Source organism: Remersonia thermophila, chromosome 1 (assembly GCF_042764415.1).
Source record: "Remersonia thermophila strain ATCC 22073 chromosome 1, whole genome shotgun sequence".
Taxonomy (NCBI): domain Eukaryota; kingdom Fungi; phylum Ascomycota; class Sordariomycetes; order Sordariales; family Chaetomiaceae; genus Remersonia; species Remersonia thermophila.
In genome coordinates, this window is record NC_092217.1 from 3,284,233 (window position 1) to 3,305,916 (window position 21,684).

A 21,684-nucleotide genomic window follows, 5' to 3' on the forward strand; every position below is an offset into this window, starting at 1 on the left:
CAATGCTTCTCTTTCCCTCTCGTTTCTGCTCATTTCTTTTCTTTTCCCCCAACCTCCTTCTCCGTTTTTTCTTCTTTTTCCTATTGCTCTCTGTCCTTTTTCTTTTCTCAAGTGTCTAACACAAGCAAGCAACCTTTCGGATTTGGCTAGACTCGAGGGCTCGCTCCAATGTGCTTCTCTGCTGCGGCGTGCCTATGTACGCAGCATGTACATACTGTGTATGTACATACTCCGAGACGATCAAGTTATCAATAGCAAATGGCGACCAATACCCTGTCCCGGGGATGGCAGCCGGCGGTCCGGCCGTCTAGGGCCAGGTTTGCTGCTTCAAGGATGAGAGGATGTGGAAGAGACACCATGCAAGCCATGCGCTGCGCTGACTGGACTCGCGGGAGCAAGTCGGCCCTCCATAGGGCGATGGCGGATGGCAATTGGCAATCGTGATGCGATGGGCTTCCCGATCTTTCTCTACCGATCTTTGCCCATCCGGGCCAATCGGGACATGTGTGCGAAATGGAGTCTACCGAGACGCAAGCCAAGTGCGCATCTTTACTTACACTGCATGGTTGATCTCGGCGTCGTCAGTGGACGGGGTGTTATGCACATGACTTCTGAGCCAGCCGAGTTCTTGCGGTCAGGCCTGCTGTGTTGCCCCAAGCGACGCAGAGAAGCCACCACCACGATGCAGGCCTACGATGTACAAGTATGTGCTCTGTAGAGCACTCCGTAACCCAGACATCATGGCGACTCTGCACCGACGCCACGATGCAGGCAGCCCTGAGCCCTGGAGGCTTGGGGTTTTCTTGTAGCCACCCAGGAGGTCAGCACCAGGCCCTGACGAGCCCGTTGTGTACCACATGTCCCAGATGTAGAGTCCCCCCCCCTCCCTGCGGGTGTGCACAGGCGTTGTGTAAGGCTCAAGGGCGACGCAAGTCGGGTCTGAGCAGCTGAAACCAACGGATATCGCCAGTCGCGACTCATGAAGTATGCGACGCGGGAGGCGGCACGCATGCACGCACGCCCGCACGTACGCCAGAGCCGGGCGATCAAGGTGGGCTCTGCGATCGATCAAGCGCCGCCACGGCATGGTTGGTGTGGAATCATGTGCCACACCGGGCGGCTAGGGGCGGGTAGGGTCGATGTTTACCGTAGTACACACACGACGGGCACAAGGTGGTGAAACAGATTGCGTAGTCCACAGGAGGGGTGGCGGGAGACGGAGAGCTCTGGTAGGTTTGTTTTGGCTCCGTAGCTTGCCTTCTACTATACATGCCTCTGGGTTCCGGCTGTGTCCGCTCTGGGGGCGGCGGGTGGCTGTCCTTGGGCGGCTACGGGTGGGATAGCGGGGCCGTAGACGGAGGAGATGTATTGGTATGTGGAGAGGGGGCGAGCCGCCGAACGGTGCGCGCGGCGCTCTGCGGTTTCATATTGCGTAGGCAACCTACGCAGTAAAGGGCTTCCCCAAGGTGAGAGGCCCAGGGAGGTAGCACGCCTTCGCCTTCGGCCCGGAGGGTCGTTGCGAATGTCTGAAGATGTCATCGTGTGTCACAGGGTCTCTTCTAACGGTTCCCTAGATCCGGAAATGTCCTCACTCTGAGACCTTGGGGCAGCCAACGGGCGGCTTCCTTGGCTCACCGACGGATGCATCAAAAGACCCGTCGTCTCTGGATGGATGGATCCTTTCCCTCACCAATACCATCCTCCGCTCTATCGAGACATCCGCCCGGTTGCAAAGCTTCCCCCTTCCACGAATACAGCTCATGTGTTGAACCAGGCTTTGTGGTTTGGTTTCAAAGTTCACGACAGGCGACAAGACCGAATCAACTGCCACTGATAGTTCCGCATATCCGCGGCAGGCAGTAACGTTACATGGACGCTTTTGTGGTTTTTCCATGCGAGAAAGCGTCCTCTCAGCGTTGGTCGTCAAGCTGCTTCCAGCAGACACGAAGTCGGCTGCGTGTTGGCGACCATGGAGTGTTTGGTTGTCAATATCTCGATCACGACGACTCCTCGCCCAACAACTCGATCGCCAAATCCGTTTGCTGCGTAATTACAGCATTGCATGTTGCTTGGCTTTCTGCAAGGCAAGAATAGTAACAATAGCCTTCGCTAACCCCCTCTCTGTCTCGCCACCCATCTGCCTGGCCTCGTCACGGTCGTAGTTGGTGTGGAGATGTGCCGAGCCACAGCAGCCCGCACGCCTAACCCCCCCGGGCGCGAACCACCAACCGCCCGGTCCAGATCGTTCTTGACACCATCTAGCCATCTGGCAGGAACCCGGATACGCCATTCTGACACGCAGAGCCGCAGCGCTGAGCCCTCTTGGCGCATCCAGCTGCCGCCTACCGTAGGAGATGGCTCCGGCTCGTATCCCTGACCCTGTGGCCCCGCCCCCCCCCCCATGGACAACCCTCCGGGAGCCGCTTAGAACCCCTCCATTGGAGTGCCGGGCGTTGCCAAGCACCGGCTTCCTCTCGCCGATAGGACCATTCTACCGCGTCTATATCACAAACGAGCCCGTCTAAGGTTCTTCACTAGCCCTCGTTCCCCCCTCCCCCCCCCTCCCTTCGTTTATCCTTCACATATGCACCTATGAAGTGCTTTTCCACAACAGCGACGACACCTGCCGCTAATATCCGGGCAAGGCAACGAGGCCCTCCCTCCCTTCCTCAATACGAGCCCCCCCTTGAGCCGTGAGGCCCGCGGCGCGGCACCCCGCCCGGCCGCGGCCACCGCTGGGGAGGGGCGAAACGTCCAAAAGCGGCATTTGTCGAGCCGTGTCGATTTTCCGAATCGGGCCCGGCGCAGGATGGGCAGATGCAGCCTGATCGGGACGGCCGTTTTGGACGGATGGAGGTGTCATCCACCTACGGGCTGCTACTGGTCGCCGCACGTCATGGCTGCTCCACAGCAACGGGCGTGAGACATTGGCTGGGAGGTTTTTGTCGTGGATCCAAAGAGGAAATGGTGTGTTCTGGAACGGGATTCTGGCGCGGGACAGGGACGTCAGGTAGGGTCAGTTGATGAAGCGGGCCTTGTCCTTGTGGAACCGAGCGTCGCCAGGCCGGTCCGGCCAACCTTCACCATGGTGGAGTCCAGCACCCATGGGAGTGAACCACGAACGTGAACGATGGTGATGGGGAGCCTGCCATATCGGCCCTCGTTGCCTTCTCCTTTCCCCGCCGGTGAATCAGCAGCGGCTAGCGTGAACACGGTAACGAGGCCCGGCGACAAGGCCGGCCGCTCTGCTCAGCAGAGACCAATGCCTAGGTACCATAATAGTAGATAGTTGGCCCCTTTTCACAGACGGGTGCACGATGCGTGGGAGAGGACCTAGGGGGGTGTGCTATAACCTCGCAGCTTGGCGTCCCGAAATCTGGGCAGCGGGAACATGGACACTCCCATCCACTTGAAATCTGAGACCAGAGGAAGGTGTGCAGCTTTGCTTCTTGGCGTCCCTAGACCTGGGCCCGGCAGCGGGGAAAACACTCCCATCCGCTTGAATCCCGAGCCTCCACCTCGATTCCTGTCTTACATGCCTCTCCCGTCGAAACTCGGTGAATTGTCCCGTCCCGTCCCCTGCCAGCCGCATGGGACCAAAAGTCAGGTGATACACCCCCGAGATGGTGCAGACGGACGGTTACCCTCTGGCGAGCTGGAGGGTTTACACCGCCGTCTCTGAATGCCCTCTCGACGAAGCACGTATGAGCTAGGTCGGGCAGTCGAGATGACAAAACGCCCGCCCCTCCCATGTCCGCTCTTCCCGCTTGTGCATTCATTCATCTAAACAATACAGGCGCCACGCAGCTCTATCTGCCATCCCAGACATCCTAGACGCCCGCTACCTAAAGGCGATGAGGAGGCGTCGGGTTATTGGGGGGAGAAAGACTAGGGGGGTCTCTGCGGCAGGCAAGAAGGTGTGGTGTGGTGGGATTGGCGGGAGGCGGGTTGTTGGTACATACGATACGTCATGTCCTTGCCGAGATCAACAATGCGTTCCCAGACCCATCCACAAGCCTCCTTCACCATCCGCGTTCCTTGGCCACATTGTCTTGGAGAGCCGCAATTGTTGTGGCCATGGTCCCGCCAAGCATGCGGTGCCACAGGGAAGCTAGGGACGCACAAGGGACCTACAGCGCACAGTAGGTATGAAGTAGGTATGGGAGGCGAGGTCAGGTACTTTCAAGGAGACCTGGAGCTGTGTATGTACGTACGTAGGTAGTCATGTATTATAGTACATCCTCAGCACTTACATGCGCAGAACGCTGCGCCACCCGGCAGGCTCATTTGTCGATTGATGAAGCCAGATCCAGCAGATCCCCCTCATCTCTCTACCATACGCCACCCTCTCCTGGACGGCATTTTCTGCACGCCCTTCCCTTTGGATCTCATTTCTGCCTTGGCGTCCTGCACTCGATCGGCCGGTGGGGCCAATTGCCTGGGCCACACGGAGCTGATGCCGTCGCCGAATCCCTCTCGTCTGCCACCCCACTACTGCCGGGTGGCGGTCCCCGGTTCGGCCCCATTGCCCTTCTGTCTTGCACCGGCAAGACAACGCGAAGGCGCTGCCTGCTGGTGCAGACATTTGCAGGCGCGGAGGGCGGACGCGAGGGGTCGGGATCAGGATGCGTGACGGGACCGACGAAGAGAGGGGGGAGGGGAGGAATAGGGCCGCCTTGGGGCGCAACCTTCCGGATGCGGTTCTGTAGACCGTGGAGGCGAAGACGATCAGAGCTGACATGGAATAGCGGACTCGGGCGTATTGCGGAGGCGCGAAAGGGGAAAAAACCTCCGCCATGGAGGGGGTGACCGAAGATTCCCGCGTGACGAGGAAGGATCCGGTATGACGAGGATGCTTTTTCCACGCCGCAGGATATCTCATGGCTCCGGGGGACCACGTGTTGCCGGCCAGGACAAGATGGATGGCGTCGGATAACTATGTCCCATGATGTCCTGTACATCTCAGCGCGGCTGTCTCGGTGGCTTTAGGTGTCGGTGAAGGATAACAATGTGGAGAGTTTGCGGGGCTAGAACGTGAATGGGGACAACCGTCCCCCCCCCCCTCCCCCCCCTTCTCCGAACTCCGAGATGCTCACCGCCCGTTGTTTTTTGCGCGGTCGGCTGCTCGGGGCTCAAAGATCGAAAGCATATGCACGTGATGCAGGTGTTGATGGATTGTGTACGTAGTATGTATAGCGAGGCGTTCTGAAAGTTGTTTGTGCCACCCCTGGCTCCCGAGGGCGGGACCCGAAGACAGCATGGCGCTTCCTAACACCCGGGCATCTCTACCCTGCTCGCTGCAGCTCACAGGCAGATGTGCGACACACGGACTGACAATGCCCCGCGCCAGGTGTGGTGACGCCCTGGCCGATCTGTCTCTCCCCAGGCGGACAGGAATCGAGTGAATGGAGTAGCAGGAGTGGCCAGTGCTCGCGGGAAGAGAGATATGCCAGGTTCTCCGGTCGGGGTTCCAGCTTAAATGGATGGAAAAAGCATGGCGCCAACCCGCTCACACCCCCCCCCGGCCCCCACAGGCTCCAAACCATGATTCGAATATCTTGGTTCGGAAGGTGATACAACAACGGCTGATGCGCGGTTCATGGTTCATGTTGATGCCGGAACGCCTGAACCAGGCCATAGCCAACCTATGTTGGGAAAGGGAGGGAAGAAGGGGGGCCCCGGGGGAGGGGGGGGGGGGGAGGGCGGCCAGGGTACGGAACCCCAGCTGGACGAAAACGGTTGACAAGCTATTACTACCACTACTACCGGTTAACACTCCAGGTCTTGTTGAGATCCAACGTAACCTATGTTGTGAAGTGGGATGTTGTCCCCTCCGGTGTGCTGCGTTGAAGATGGGCAAGGTAGAGCGATGGTTGTTGATGACCTCTTGACCTTCAGGCTAGCATGTGGGCATGCCCTGGCGTGAAATTTGGCACATGAAGCCATTCGTTTCTAGAACAAAGTATCTCGCTTGATGCCGGAAGGCACCGGTGCCTTGGAGCTGTTCGTCCGTGCCAGTTGGATGATGAGATGATGGGCGAGGAAGGAGCTGCCGGGTTGGGAGCTACCTGTAGTGGAAAAAGGAAACAGGGTCTCCGGTAGGGGCCTCGCAGAAACGCGCAATCCCTCGGCAAGGTGCCTTGAATTTCTCCATCTTCTTGAGCTGCCTACCTCGGGCACCTACCTACCTTAACAGGTATCGAGGGAGATGTTGATGCTGCTTGTACTTGGTTTTGTGTTGGCGTTGCTGGGGTTTGGTGTTATACTATAGTATACATGCTCCACAAGCCCCCAGAGCTTGGCATTGTGGGTCCCACGCTCGTCAACAGGCGCTCCACCGGATGGACCCAGCTGGGGCTGGAGTGTGGCGCCGATCAGGAACTCGGCGTGACGTCGCGGTTGATTCCTTGTGATGCGTCAGCCTTGTTCTCCTATTGTCATCTCAGCCTCGCCTTGCCTGCCCAGAACGCTCCGTCTCTTTGCTTCCATCAACCACCGGCTCCGGATTCCATCGGCCTGGCGCCGCTCAACTCTTTCCTCCTCGCACCGCCGTCGCGCAGCCAGCCTCTCCATCCATTCCAGCGTCGAGCCGCCTCGGAAGATCCGCGCTACGTTGTTTCCGCTCTCAGCCACCCGCCACCGGCCGCTAAAAACAGAACCGGCCAACATCGCCAGCCACCATGACCACTCAAACACCATCCACGCCCGTCAAGGTCCCATCCTCGGCCGCCAACTACACGCCAGCCACGATGGATTCAGACCTCCGTTCCCAGATCAATTCCGTCCTCATCAAGGAGGGGCATGTGTCCAAGTAAGCCATGGCTTCCCCGGCCCATCTCGCCGGAACGCTAGGCCGCTCCCGACCCCCCCAATGCTCACACCGGCTACCTCCAGGATCCAAGAGAGCCTCCTCCACTCCCTACACGCACACCCCTCCAACTGGCCGACCGTTGTGCAGGCCCACGCACTTTCCCTCCTCCGCTCCGGCGAGGTGACAAACTTTCCCGCCCTGCTCCGCCGCGTCATTGAGGACGTGCGGCAGGACACGGCCCTGTCCCCGTCCTCGGCCAGCGCAAATGGCAAGCTCCCCAACGGCGCCGACGAGAACGGCACCGCGAACGGCGCAAAGAAGAACGATGCCAACGGCACCACCAACGGCAACGGCGCCCGCCCGTCCCTAGCGGTGCCCCAGTCGGTTGTGGAGGACGCTCTGAGGGTGACGCGCGATGCTCTCGAGACGGTGTGTGATATGGATGAGAACGGGGCGACGTAAGACGAAGCGAGCTCTGGGCCGACGCCAAAGAAGACGACAGCGGGGAGGGCGATGAACGACGAGCTCCACGCGAGCCAACGAACATGCTCCCCCACAAGCAAGAAAAGCAACGAAAAACAATGAAGGAAGAAGAGCCAGGGATGGGGTGGACTCTTGGCAGATGCTCTATTCTGTCCAGCACCTCCCACAACTGACCAAAAGGGAACAACAAGAGATGATTGCATGATACCCGATCCAAACAGGCGTGGTCTCCGAGAAGGGGGGACACCAAACCCAGCAGGGGTGCAGGAGCAAAGGAAAACGATGATAATCATTGTACGTCAGGTCGGGGAAATTGGAGAGAGCGGGCGGCGATTGTCCAGACAGATAGGGCATTGCAAGGGAGCACGCGAGTACTTTCAGGCCCAGCCATACGATGCCAACAGCATCACAGCCTCCCGCCTACGCAAGACCCCCCAAGCGTCGCCGTCGTGGGGAGCGTATCACAAATGAAATGTATTGTGCCTATGGCTGTCCGGTTTCTATGGAAAAAACTCGGGTCCCCCCTTGTACCGGTGGTCTGGACAGCCGAAATCGCAACGAGAAAGATAACTACCCTTTCCCAGCAGAAGCTCCCGAGCGTGATGATGGCGATGGGCTCCAAATCCACCGCCACGATGCGTGCGTGTTCTCAGTCCGAACAAGTTTCCTCCTCCTCCTCCTCATCCTCCTTACCCCAGCAACTCAACCCGATGTCATTATATCATCACCCTTGTTCTGTAACAGCGTCTACAACGGTGTCTGTCACCCAAGGACGGCCCGTGCCGCTTGTGTCGGAGGGGACATGATCCCGCGCTCCATCCACCTATCCGGCATCGTCACGCTCCATCACGGCATTGCCACCAACACACAGCAGTCGCCATCGGACGCATGTCCATTGTTTAGGATGCCGTTCTTGACGTCACAAGAGTCCCTCTCTTTACTCGTCTCCCGGTAACCCGTCGCATCCTCACGAGCCACGACGAATGCCTCCAGCGGCATGCCACCACCACCAGGGTAGCAAAAAAACCAAGGCGGCAGCCATATCCCTCTGGGTCCCATGTAGAACCGCTCCCACTCAGCGACACGTCTAAGCAAGGAAACAAACATCGTGAGGCAGGGCAAACTGGCTCTGCCTGGGCTGCGCTCATAATGCACCTTGCACCCACCCCGAATAAGACGAAGCGTGCACGATTACTTGCTGTCAAGCAGGACCGAACTGACTTGTTGGGACCGTGAACTACCTGCCTCGGCGACTTCGTCTTCGTCCTGCCAACATATCTAGCCTCCCATCTACCATTCTTATATCCGGGTTCTGAAAACCTGCTTCTCCTCCCCGCTCCCCGGTCTGTCTGTCTCTCGGAACCAGCAAAATCATCATCTGTCTAGTCGCTAGTCCATCGAACCCGGTCTTCGTCTCGCAGGCAGAAAACCGCGGTGGGTTGCAAGTTTCCCTTGCGCTAGGGCGCGGCAATTGCAAGATCATGATTGAGAAAGATCCATCATGACGCGAGGAATAACAAACTAGAATACAAATCATTGCAAGGCCTCTTTACCCCCGCCATCATTTAATCGTAGAGACCATCGTCATTGCCCGCATCGCCAAAGGCATTACCACCCGAACCGCTGCCAGAAGTACCCTCCACGCCACCCTCGGGGAACTTGAAGTAAGCACCCGGACCGGCGTTCTTCATCTGCTGGGCGAAAGCCTCGTAACGACGAATCTCAACGTCGCTAACCGAGCGGCGGGCCATCTTCATGGCCTCCTCGAAGTGGCGCTTGGTCAGCTCGGGGACGGGGTCCTCGTCGTCCTCCATCTCAACGTCCTCGCCGGCCGCCTCGCGCTCCTTCTGGCGCTGGATGTCCAGGGTGATGGACTCCTTGATGGCCAGCTTGACGGCGCGCTGCGTGATGAAGCCCAGGTCGGCACCCGAGAAGCCGTGCGTCTTGGATGCGATGTAGGCCAGGTCGACGTCGGGCGCGACGGGCGTCTTGCGCAGCTGGGCCTTAAGGATGCCGAGGCGGCCCGGCTCGTCAGGCAGGGGCACGTAAATGAGCGAGTCGAGACGGCCCGGACGGCACAGGGCGGGGTCGAGCTGCTCGGGACGGTTCGTGGCGCCGATAACGAAGACGTTCTTCTTGGAGGTCATGCCGTCCATTTCTGCGATGCGTTAGCAAGCCTGGCTTGTTTTCAACGGTATACGACAATCACGGGGACTCAAAACTCACCCGTCAGGAGCTGGTTGACGACACGATCCGAGGCGCCACCGGCATCTCCAAGAGAGCCACCGCGGGCCTTGGCGATGGAATCCAGCTCGTCCAGGAACACGACGCAAGGAGCAGCGGCGCGGGCCTTGTCGAAGATGTCGCGAATGTTGCTCTCAGACTCGCCGAACCACATGGAGAGCAGCTCGGGACCCTTGACCGAGATGAAGTTGGCCGAGCACTCGTTGGCAACGGCCTTGGCCAACATCGTCTTACCCGTACCGGGAGGGCCATAGAAAAGCACACCGCGAGACGGCGACATGCCGAACTTGAGGAACTTCTCGGGATGGTCGACAGGGTACTGCACGCTCTCCCGGAGCTCCTGCTTGACCGTCTCGAGACCGCCAATATCCTCCCAGCGAACGTTGGGAACCTCGACGACGGCAACCTCGCGCAGGGCCGAGGGGTTCGAGACGCCAAGAGCAAAGCGGAAGTTGTCCATGGTCACGCCGAGCGAGTCGAGAACCTCAGCGTCGATGGTGTCCTCGTCGAGGTCGATGAGATCCATCTTCTCACGAATCTGCTGCATGGCGGCCTCGGAGCAGAGGGCGGCGATATCCGAGCCGACGTAGCCGTGGGTCTCGGCGGCGATCTGCTCCAGGTCGACATCGTCGGCCAGCTTCATGTTCTTGGTGTGGATCTGCAGGATCTCGAGGCGGCCGGTAGGGTCGGGGATGCCAATGTCCACCTCGCGATCGAAGCGGCCGAAGCGGCGCAGGGCGGGGTCGATCGAGTTGGGCCGGTTGGTGGCGGCCATGACGACGACGTTGGAGCGGGCCTTCATGCCGTCCATCAGGGTGAGCAGCTGGGACACGACGCGGCGCTCCACCTCGCCGTTGGTCTTCTCACGCTTGGGAGCGATCGAGTCGATCTCGTCAATGAAGATGATGGCGGGGGAGTTCTTCTCGGCCTCCTCGAAGGCCTTGCGCAGGTTGGACTCGGATTCGCCAGCCATCTTGGACATGATCTCGGGGCCGTTGATGAGGAAGAAGAAGGCGCCCGTCTCGTTGGCGACGGCGCGGGCCATCAGCGTCTTACCGGTACCGGGCGGCCCGTAGAGGAGCACGCCGCGGGGCGGCTTGATACCGATGGACTTGAAGAGCTGGGGGTGACGAAGCGGCAGCTCCACCATCTCACGGATCTGGGCCATCTGCTTGCGGCAGCCGCCGATATCGTCGTAGCCGACCTCGTTGAGGTTGTTCTCCTCCTCGTCGCGCTGGATGGGCTCGCCCTCGCAGTGGATGACCGTGTCCTGGGCCACGATGCCGTACTCGGGCGGGTCGACCTCGACCACCTTGAACTCCACTTGCCTCATGCCACCGCGCACGATGAAGAGGTCGCCCTGGCGGACAGGCCGGTAGGCTTCCCGGAAGTAAGGCGCCAGGAAGACGTCGAACAGCGAGCCGGTGAGACCTTCGACGGTGTCGGCGATGGGGAGGACGGCGATCCGCTTGGCCTGTTCCACGTGTGTGTCAGCGATGTTCTCGACGAGCCTTCCCGGGGCCATCCGTCCGGCGGCGTTTGACTCACATATTTGATGTCCGGGCAGGGGTGGATGGTGATGATGTCGCCGTGCTTGACGCGCAGGTTGTGGCGGACGACCCTGTTGATGCGGGCGCTGCCGTCATCGAGATCGTCGTCGGCGAGGACGATCAAGACCGTGTCCTTCCTCTTCTTGCCGCGGACCAGCACGGTGTCGCCACGGAAGAGCTGGAGAGCCTCCATGGTGTTGTTTGAGAGAGCGATGATGGAGTTGTCATCGTTGACGGCGTCGGTGACCCTGATGATGTTAGCTTCGGTCGGCCCAAGGCAGGCTTTTGCGTTTTGGTTTGCTGGGGGAGGTGTGCCTACATCAGCTGGTTGGGCTTCTTCTTCTTCTTGAGAATGGCGGTGGCCGTGTCATCTTCGTTCTTCCGCTCGGCGCCGGAGGCATCGCTAGACGGCAGGTCAGTCATCCGTCGATTGCATCGACACAAGTTGCAACGAGGTCGCGCCGAGGACTACGTACGTCAGGTTGACCTTCTTCTTGTGCTCATGATGATCGGGAGTTGGGTCCGGAGCCATCTTGACGGTTGGATCGCGCACTGCGGGGACCAGAGGAAAGGGCGGGGTTGGAAGTTGGATGAAAAGAAAAGGAAGGGTACAGAGGTAGATAGATGTCCTTCTACCTGGATGAAGGACCGAGGTAAAGAGGAGCAGGTGGGTGGAGGAAATGCGAAGAGAGAAAAAGGCTGGGATTGCGTTTGCCTTGCTCGCCTTTCGCTCAGGTTCGGTTCGGGTTGGAAATGGTTCAAGTCCTGGCGGTGCAGCCGGCGGTCGCTAGGTGGCCCTCCAGGCAACGCAGTGGATGACGTTTGGGCGACAACGGGGGCCGGATTGGTCTGTGCTCCGAGGAATGTTGAGGGGCAGCTGAGGGAGAGGCTCCGACTGCTGAGGTGGCCTGGGCACTGGAACCTTCTGGGGTCGACCTGAGTTGTCTGTTTCAGACCCTGACTGCTGGGCTGCGGGGTGGCAAAGTGGGGGTGTGGCGTTCTTCTCCACCTGCGGCTGTGCCCGATTGCGGCTGACAAATGAAGTGTACTAGTATTAGTTGCTGGAGAGCTTTGGAAGGAGAAGCACCACTTTTCTAGAAACCTGAACCCAGAAACGAGAAAGAAAAAAAAAACAGATATTGAGGCCTTGACTTTGATTTTTTTACGATCTGATCTCTGGGGTCAGCTTTATACCTGAGAACTCCTCATCCAAACCTTGAGTTGATCAACATCTAGGCCCGCCCAATCGTTGGATTCTTGCCACTCTCGATGTGTCTGGTTTGCCTCTGGGCTCGACATGTCCCGTTTCGCCAAAATGAAAACTCCTGTGCAGAGTAAACAAACACTTTCCACGCCATGGCTGCCGAATGCCCATCCTTGCCACCGGCCTCGTTGCTGAAGTATTTTGTTCGTCATATATACGTAGATGCCTAGGTGCTCCTTCGTATAGCTGGCACCTGACGAACATCGCCACCTCCAAAGAACCTGGGCCAACGGCTGCTTGTCCTGCTCGTCCTGCTCCTCGTTTTGGGGAAGATAAGAGCGAAGGTCTTCGTACCGCCGTCGCAGGCAACCCCTTTTCCCGATGCCTTGAGGACCAGACTCAATACTAACAGAACTCGAAGCCAGATCCGCCGCCCCTTCGGGTCGGACTCGGCACGGGATACCTATGCCCGACTTGGCCAGCAGAAAGTCCCGGTGTTGCACTCAAAGCCGCAAGGCAAGAAAACGTGAGGCAGCATAAAGCGGCCGGTGCCATTCCACCAAGTGGTCTTCGGAATGGCCGGCTCAAAGCGGACCTGGCCCGCCATCGCAGCCTGCTCCCGCGTCCCGTCCGGGCTACATAATTAGTTGAGGATGCGCCGCACCTTTGGCTTGAAGATGTACAACATGCTGGCCGTGTCGCATTGGTCGGTGATGCTGGTGGCCTTGCCCTGAGCCGTTCCGATGACCTCGCAGGCTGTCAACCGGCCACACATCTCGGTCGCGCCAGCACGGGAAAAGAGCGTGCGATGCTTCTCAATCCACTCATGTTTTGCGGCGAGACCGTTGAGATGCGGGAACCGCTCAAGAGGCCCGCCAAAATCCCCTTCGTGTTTGAGGCCATTGACAACGCGCGCTGCGCCCTCTACGACCTCATGGACGAGTGCCTCCGCTTCTGCAAGAAGACGCGCGTGGCCAAGCTGCGCGCCGTGTCCCCGGAGAAGACGTTCGAGTCCGAGAGGCAACAGGGCCACCTGCTACGGAAACTTTCCAGATTCAATGTTGCGTTTTCCATGCACTGCGCCTCGTTCCCCCTCGACAGCCCGCCCGGCTCCATCAACAACCCTTGACAAACCAGCAGCCATGTGCGGCAGCATCACATTCAGCACAGGCTTCTTGATGCCCCCCCTGGGAATGCCCGTCCATCCGCACAACCGGTGGGTAGTCAGTCCCAGGTCCTGTCCCGCCCAGAGCCACAACCACAACCACAACCACAACCACAACCACGATCACGATCACGATCACAACCACGAGCACGAGAAAACCGTCACCAAAGCAGCACCTCCCACCGTCTCCCCTATCTTGGTCACCTGAGCCCGTCAACAACCCCCCGCGACCCTTCTCCGCCCTACATCCCCGAGCACTTCCGCGTGCACAAGTCCATCCTGGGTCTGACAAGCAACAACAAAACCCTGAACCCATGCGAGAATGGGACGAGTTGGGTGATGCTGTTTCGGAAGCTTGCGGGGTTGGGAGGGGAGTGGGATGTGGTGAAGGAGTGTGTAAGGGTTTCGTGAGCCATCAAAAGGGGACAAGAGCATGGAGGGGGTTAGGGTTAAGAAGGTACGTAGGCTTGGAGAGATTTCGAACCATCTGCAAATCAAGCAACCGGCAACTGTAAGTGCCTTACACATATATATATATATAGAATATATCAAAAACACAAATCCAAAAGCAGTCCTCTCGGTTTACCCAGGCCATACACACTGGTGGTAGAAGTTTGTTGTACGTACACCAGCCCATCGAGATCCTATGATGTACGCAGTAGGAGGCGAGAGAGTCTTTATCTTATCGGAGCTCCTAGCTAGCTTCGTTCTGAAACTCATCTCCAACTCCACACTTTCGTCACACTTCCAGCCTTGTCCCCCATCTTCACCTCACTCGACTTACACCGCATCAAGCAAACACAATACCTAATTATCTTGCCAGCACTTCATAACATTTAACACTTCCACTCATCCACCCCCATTCACTTGCTGTTTCTTTTCGTCTTCTTCTTCTCAGGACGATGCTCTTTCCAATCCCGCCCCGCTCCTCCCAGGAAGGGCCCTCCACCACCCAGCATCACCAACATCAACAGCAGCAACAACAACATCAACAACAACAACAAGAACACGAACCGCCGCACCAAGACCCGCAAGATCAGGAAGCAGTCATCCCCATCCCTCAACCGGGCGATCCCGCCCCGCCGCTCTACCCTCCCTCCACCGTCCCTCCGCCTCCCGGGCCGTCATCCGTGCCCCTGACCCCGTCAGGAACCCCGATCGTCACGTTCCCCCGCGCGACGCCTGTTCTGGCCGTCTTCCTCCGGCACTGCGGCTGCCCGTTTGCCGAGAAGACGTTTCGGCGCCTTGCCGATGTGGCGAACAAGTATCGCGGGGCGGTGACGTGCATTGCGGTGAGCCAGGCGGCGAGGGACGTTACGGATAAGTGGTACGTTACTTTTTCTCCCTCTCTCTCTCTGTCTCTCTCTCTCTCTCTCTTCCAGTTTTTGAGGTCTCTTTTTCTATTTTGATTTCATTTTTATGGATGGGAATTATTTTTTGGGGGGGGGGTTGGGGTTGTGTAATGCTGCTCCCCTTGATCTTTCGTCCGGGTCCCTCTCATGTCATTACCTTCTTACCTACCCCTGGTGATCCTCGAGAACACACCATCAGATACCCCTTGGCTTGTCTTCAGGAAGCATCTGTTGTCTCGCCAATGTTAGTATTTCTGGCACTGGTTCGATAAAAAATGAAAGTCATGCCAATGGTATGGAAACCTTGGCGGGATCGGTCTCTCGAGGAGATGGTGATGATACCAGAGCACAGCACCCACATACCTATAGAGGAGGACACCAAGCACGAGGGCAGAGACGCAACCGGTCCCTTACGTCTTGTTCATGTAACCTTGTAAGAGAGAAAAAGAAAGGACAGAGATGTGACTAACATGTGCCCTCTCCTCCCAACACCCCCCTCCCTCCGCCACGCCATGCACCACCCCACCACACCCCGCCTCTCCCCTCTTGAAAATCAAAAACCAACCCACGCGCCGCAACAAACCACCGCAAACCCCGCGCACAGGATCATTCAGGTGGGCGGCGCGTGGGAGGTGCAGGTCGTGGCGGACCCGCGGCGCGAGCTATTCCGGGCCTGGGGGCTCGGCTTGGCCTCCTCGACGTGGTACGCGTGGAATCCCAAGGCGCTCTGGAGCGCATGGAAGCTGGGGACGGACGAGGGGATTTGGTGAGTTTTTTTCTTTTTTTTTCTCCTCCTTTTCTTCTTCTTCTTCTTCTTCTTCTTCTTCTTCTTCTTCTTCTTCTTCTTCTTCTTCTTCTTCTACTTCTACTTCTTTTACTTCTTCCTCCTCCATTTCCCCTTCCGTGTCTCTTTGAGAGTGTATCTGTTGCTTACCCTACAACCAACCAACCCCGTCCACCCGTCCAGGACCCGCGACACCGCCGCCGTCGGCGGGAACAAGTGGCAGATCAGCGGCGCGTTCGCCATCGATGCCGAGGGCGTCGTGCGCTGGAGCAAGCCGGGAACGCAGAGCGCGGATGAGCTGCCGGACTTTGGCGAGGCGTTGAGGGCGCTTGGGATGGAAAAGCGTGTGTGAACGAAGGGGTAATCATGTGGAGCTCGAGCCAGGGAAAAAAAAAAAGAACGGATCAAGAAGGGAGGGGATAGCGAACAGGAGAAACGGTTTGTATTGTTGGTGAGCCGTGAGCTTTGGTTGGCCAAGCCTAGGTTGCATGTCGAATAACTAGCAGATTGTCCACGGAGCAGTTGAATGGAGTCGAGGACTTTTCCCCCTTGCATATTGTACCACACCATCATCGCCTCGCTTGCCTGACATGGACTCTCGATCGCGGACCTCGTAGCGGGCAGGGCAGTCTTTTTGGCTCAACGATATTGGCTGTCAGACGCAAGCTTTAATGACCATCTCATCCATCCAAGGAAAAGAAGCCGCCGATGGAGCAAGGATAAACAATACAAACAGGGTATTGCGGCTAGAATATGGTAGAACACATGGCACGTAGCACTCGTGTTCCGTCTGTCGCCCTCATACACAAACCCCTTTCCGACTTTCCCATCCACACAGGAGAGCCATCGCCCTCTCTCAGACTCCGAAATGCAGCCCCGGAAGCGACACAAACCTCCTCCCCCCCACCCTATCTCACCTCCCTTTGGTTCCCTCTCCCTCCCAAAAAAAACTTTTTCATCATACACTGCACCGCCGTGTTCCCCTTCGCTCCCACGCATGGCCATGTCCGGCCCACCAACCAGACAGAGCCTCCCACCAACCTGATGACAACCAAAACAAAGCAAAGGCAAGGCGACAAAAGCAACCGGATGGAATCCAACGCAATCAATACAGCCGACTCCCTCAAACACCACCAAGCCCGCCCAAAACGACCAGCCAAGCCCCCCGCCCCCCGCCAATCCACCGAGAAAGAATAAGAATGAGGATCAAAGAGTAACACAAAGAAGAAGAAGAGTAATACAAGGCGGGAACAGAGACCAAGCCAGTGGCAAGAGGAAAAGAAAAGCAAGAATGATTTCGGAGATTGAGAAAAGAAGTGCAAAGAAAGGGGGTATACACATCGTACAGCACGACAGCTTGAGCTGCCTCCCGACAGATTGGTTGTCGTTGTCGTGGAGTGAAAGGGTGGGTGGTAAGGGAAGACACCCACCCAACATCGGACAACACAGAATGACGCAAGGAAGGGGGGAGGGGGGGTTCTCAACGCTTTCGCGGGAGAGGTATTGTTGGGTCGTGGGTGTAGGTGTCGCCAACCGCTAGCTAGACGCTGCCGCTCGCAGACAGGTCTCCATTGGACGCCGGGGCAGCCGCGGTGGTGGTGGTGGTGGCGGCGGCGGCGGCGGCGGCAGGCTGGACCTGCTTTCCATGGCTGACGGGTGCGTGATAGCTACCGATGCTTTGGAAGCCCCTGTTGAGAAAACAAAAGCGTTAGCAAGATGCAATGGTAGGTCGGAGAAGAGAGGCTTTACTTGGTAAGATCAAACCCGCCTTCCTCATCCTCTCCCGCGGGGCTGGGCGGAGTGTCGGCGGGCGGACGACTTGTTGTCCTGGTCGGGCTCTGAACAGGCGACTTGCCGCGAGGCGGGCTGCTGCTGGGGGGCGGCAGGCCGATGCCGCCGCCAGCACCGCCACCGAGGGCCTTGGAGGGGCTGGCGTCGAAGGAGGTATGCACAGGCTTGAGCGGGGTGCTCCCAATGTCGGCGTACTTCCAAAACGGGGCGGGCGAGCTGGTGGGCATGTGCTGGCTGGGCCTCTGGGCGGTGCTGGGCGGGGCGAGGCGCGGGTGCACGCGATGGGGCGCGGGCGTGACGAAGGACGACGGCTCGTCCGGCAGGTACGACGAGCCCAGGGTCGGCGACGCGGGAGCGTTCTCGGCCATGGCCGCCAGGGCGCTGGAGGCGGCCGCCACGGCGGCGGACGACTTGACGTTGCGAGGCAGGGGGCTGTCGTCGGCCACGGAGCTTCCCGCCTCGTCCGGCAAGGGCTTCCGGATCGGACGGACGGGGGTCAAATGCGAGTCGCGGAACGAGCGGGGCTGCGGTGAACCCGACGGCGACACCTTGCGCTTGCGGGCCGAGAGAGGGTCCCTCGCGGCCATGTCGCGAGGGCCCGAGGTGATGTAGCTCAGCTGGCTCGGCGACGACGGGTTCGACGACCCGCGATGGCCGCCGCGTCCGCCCCTCCACGCCGAGCGCACCATCTCCTCGCGGGACTCGGGCACCAGCTGCCACTTCATGCCCTTGCCGGGCTCGTCGGTCGACCGGGCGATCTTCTCGAAGGCCTTGTTCAGCGACAGGTTGTGGCGGATCGAGTTCTGCCAGCCCGAGGCCGGCTGGTGGCGGTAGTATGCGTAGCGTGACTGGATGTACTGGTAGATGCCGGCCAGGTTGAGCTTCTGATCGGGGGTGTTGAGGATGGCCTGCGTGATCATCTGGGCGTAGCTGAACTGGGGCTTGATGTGTCGGTTCTCGTCCAGGCTGAGGTCGACGTCGCTGCCGCCCATCATGACTGGGCCGCCGGTGTGGTCAACCAGAGGCGTCTTGGCGGCGGCGGCGGCGGCGGCGGAGCTGGGGATGGCCGAGGGGCGGGCGCGCGCCGACGGAGGGGTGCCTGGACGCTTATAGTCGGGCGGGGCGGGAGCGAGGGGCTTCTGGGCGGCGCGCGACGACTTGGTCGGGGAGCTGGAGTGGGGGTCGCCGGACGGGAGGGGATGACGGCCTGGCCGGGCGGCGGTGGGGGTAGGGGTCGGCTCCGGCTTGACGAGGCCGGCGCGTTCGAGATACTGGCGGGCGATCTGCAGCGGGCTGAGCTCCATGGGCAGGACAAACATCATCTCGACGCCGCCGATCTCGATGACCTCGCCGCTCCGCAGCGGACCGGCCTGGCCGGCCTTCCAGAGCGTGCCGTCGACCTTGAGCGAGTTGCGCCCCTTGACCAGCAGCCACCATTTCTCTTCCTCTCTATTGAAGTAGACAACGGCGTGCAGGCGCGAGATGAGCTTGCTGGGGCCCAGGTCGATGTGAACCGCGTCCGAGTCGTCGTTCTCGGCGTCGGCCGAGGCGGAGGCAGCAGCAGCACCTGCTGCTGCTGCTGCGGCGGCGGCGGCGCGGGCCTGAGCGGGCTCAGATGAGCGGCCGATGTTGACGCTCAGCCGAGTGACGTAGTAGGTCCAGTCGAGAGCCGCAATCTTGGCGTAGGCCTTGACACCCTCCTTGTTGGACTCGTGGATGCTGTTGGCGTGGTCCTTGCTGGCTTGGACGGGGACGGCGGGGGCGGCGAGGTGCTGGGTAACGCGTGAAACGAGCTGGTCGTCGTCCTCGATGCCGGACTGGTCGGCGAGGTGCGACGAGTCGCCCTCGTCAATGGGTTCCGAGTTCTCGGTGGCTTCGGCGGTTTCCTCGTTCTGCCCGAAACGTGCGAACATGGGTCAGTTCGCGATGCGGGTGCGGGGTGTGTGTGCAGGTATGGTGGGGAGGTCGGTAGGTAGGTTGGCCAACAAAAAAGACGTGACTTGTTGTTTTCTTTGCCGATGCAAGGGGAACAAAAGAAAAAAGAAGCAAGTCGTTGGGTTGGCGCTGCTACGAAGAGCACACATACCTTTCTGCGGCGCTTGGAGGGGCGCGACGGCGACGAGGATTCCAGGATGGCATCGCTGCGCAGGTCCCGGCGGGTGCGCTGGGCGCGTTTTTGGGGTGACGGCATCGTGTGTCGCGGGGTGTCGGCAGCGATCTAGCTAGATCATGGGGTGGGCTGAGGAGGGGTTGGGGTTGGGCGTTTGCTTGATTTCGGTCGGGACGGGAGGTTGGACGCTGGACCCCAGCCGAGCTTCAACGACGGACGGACTGGACAGACTGACCGAGTGGCCGACGTTTGCTTCGGTGCTGGTTGTTTGTTGTTGGCTGCTTGCTTGCTGCCCTGGCGAGCGCTGGTGGGTTGCGGGAGCTGTGCGTCGCAACGTTGGAGCTCTGTGAGAGGGTCGTCGAGCTTGGGTCGTGGATGGGAAAGGCAGCCAGCTGAAGCCGAAATGCGCCCAATCAACCGGATGCGACAGCCGGGAGGGTGGAATTTCAGAGGAGCGCCCGTGATGTTGGAATGTGCATGAGACACATTTGCGGCGGGACCAGGCGCAGCGGACAGTGCAGGTCGTGGTCGCAGCGAGCGGGCCGGCGCGAGGGAAAAGAAAAAAGAGGGAAAAGGATCCAAGGGAGGACGGGCAGGCCGAGGACCGGGCGGGTGGTTTGTTCCCGATGCAGCGACCTGGTTTCTTGTTGCTGCCCCCAAGTCAACCGTGCAGAGTTTTGTTTGGGGTTTTTTGTCCTTTGGAAGGAGAGGGAGATGGAGCGAAGGCAGCTTGTTTAATGGGAACACGCTCGCTCGCGCCTCCAACGCGAAAGCCCGGGGCAGGTACCAGAGGATGTCGCTGTCCAATCAGACGCTCGGATTCCTCAAGGTGGGGCCCACCCGCACAGTGCATGCAGCCAGGGCAGTTTCACTTTTTTTGTTCTCCTCCCCGTCCTCCACCTTTGCCATGACGCAACCAACAATCTGGACCCTTTTTTTCTCGCGAGGTGCCCGGCATTATTAGTCGGTTGAAGCACCTACACAGTACTTGTACACAGCACCTTCAGGCTACCTGACCTTGCAATAATAAAAAAAAGTTTCTTTTTCGGTGCCAAGGTACAAATAAGTACTTCACGTACCTACTGGACCCTCCTCACACGGTGACGTTCTGCACCACCAGAATGGCATGGTATGGCATGGCATCCTCTGGGATGCTCGTCGTCGGCCTGCCTGGCTGATTTCGATTTTGTCTTTCTCTGTTTTGGGGGGGGGGGGGGGGCCGTCGCCTGCCCCACCAAACAAAAATCCCACCCCAGCCTCCTTTTTCCGTCACCTCAAAATGGAGCCCCAAAGTGGAAAGTCAACAAAGAAGGACGAGTCGCTGCACGGCCGCCCTGGGCAAGACAGCGAGAGCGCATCCGGCGTTTTCCAGAGAAAATCAGACACCCTGCACGAATGGCACGAGTCAAGATCTGAGAACACATCGGGACCACCGCGTGTTCCAATGTTTAGGGCCACAATAAAAGACACAATGCAACCAGCAACAGCAACAGCAACAGCAGCAGCAGTTTTTATCAACCTCTCTTTGTCGCATCGTCATGGTCATGATCAGACTCGATACCCGCATCCCAATTTCCGGATGCATTTCATCGTTGATGTATTTTCTTTCATGTTGATGTTCTACCAAATCATGCGTTTGCAGTGTCTACCCAGTAGGTACCTCGTGTAGATACTTGCACAGCAGCGTATGGACATACCTCCTATAACACAGAACCCAAAAGATTTGTTAGTGCAAGCCTGCGCAACCTGTGAGGCAGTACGCAGTATGTACACAGTAACGAAGACGTCGTCGCAGCATGGCTCGAATCGCCGTCCCTCAGATCGAGCCATGCCGCCGCCCTTTCGAGCCGAATGGACTTGCGCAGCTGCAAAGCATTCCAACAGACAAGGTCAACCCCGGGAACTACCCGCATGGGAAGATCCTCTCACCAACCTCACCACCTGCCAACCAAACGCTATCCCCAATTCGCATGCTCTTGCTGGAAACCCAGCAGCAAAAAAAAAAAAAAAAAAAAAAAAAAAGGAAAAAAAACCCCTTTCGATGGGAGTCAACAAAGGAACTGACCTGACCCCTCTCGCACAACGGCGTAGCTCACCGTCCTCCATGCGAACCCTGCTAACCAACCGAAGCACCTCGCCTCTGCGTAGACAGATAGAGAGATGGATAACAAAAGAGTGAGGATGTGTTCA

At 58.8% G+C, this 21,684-nt stretch overlaps 4 protein-coding genes across 4 annotated transcripts; 2 read left to right on the forward strand and 2 right to left on the reverse strand.

Moving 5' to 3' along the window:
* Positions 1-6,680: 6,680 nt before the first annotated feature.
* On the forward strand, positions 6,681-7,273 carry VTJ83DRAFT_924 (uncharacterized protein; the record flags this gene model as incomplete). Its single annotated transcript, XM_071014621.1, has 2 exons — positions 6,681-6,811; positions 6,895-7,273. The coding sequence occupies 2 exons, from the start codon at positions 6,681-6,683 to the stop codon at positions 7,271-7,273; spliced, it is 510 nt and encodes a 169-aa protein (XP_070870277.1).
* A 1,586-nt stretch (positions 7,274-8,859) lies between these two features.
* VTJ83DRAFT_925 (uncharacterized protein) lies at positions 8,860-11,620 on the reverse strand (the record flags this gene model as incomplete). The annotated part of the gene is made up of 5 exons (XM_071014622.1): positions 8,860-9,452; positions 9,521-11,012; positions 11,087-11,336; positions 11,408-11,491; positions 11,565-11,620. 5 exons carry the CDS (start codon positions 11,618-11,620, stop codon positions 8,860-8,862), a joined length of 2,475 nt encoding a protein of 824 aa, XP_070870278.1.
* Positions 11,621-14,359: 2,739 nt separating this feature from the next.
* Positions 14,360-15,945, forward strand: VTJ83DRAFT_926 (uncharacterized protein; the record flags this gene model as incomplete). Its single annotated transcript, XM_071014623.1, has 3 exons — positions 14,360-14,784; positions 15,414-15,575; positions 15,777-15,945. 3 exons carry the CDS (start codon positions 14,360-14,362, stop codon positions 15,943-15,945), a joined length of 756 nt encoding a protein of 251 aa, XP_070870279.1.
* Positions 15,946-17,133: 1,188 nt separating this feature from the next.
* On the reverse strand, positions 17,134-19,575 carry VTJ83DRAFT_927 (uncharacterized protein; the record flags this gene model as incomplete). The annotated part of the gene is made up of 3 exons (XM_071014624.1): positions 17,134-17,281; positions 17,343-19,276; positions 19,471-19,575. The coding sequence occupies 3 exons, from the start codon at positions 19,573-19,575 to the stop codon at positions 17,134-17,136; spliced, it is 2,187 nt and encodes a 728-aa protein (XP_070870280.1).
* Positions 19,576-21,684: the final 2,109 nt, after the last annotated feature.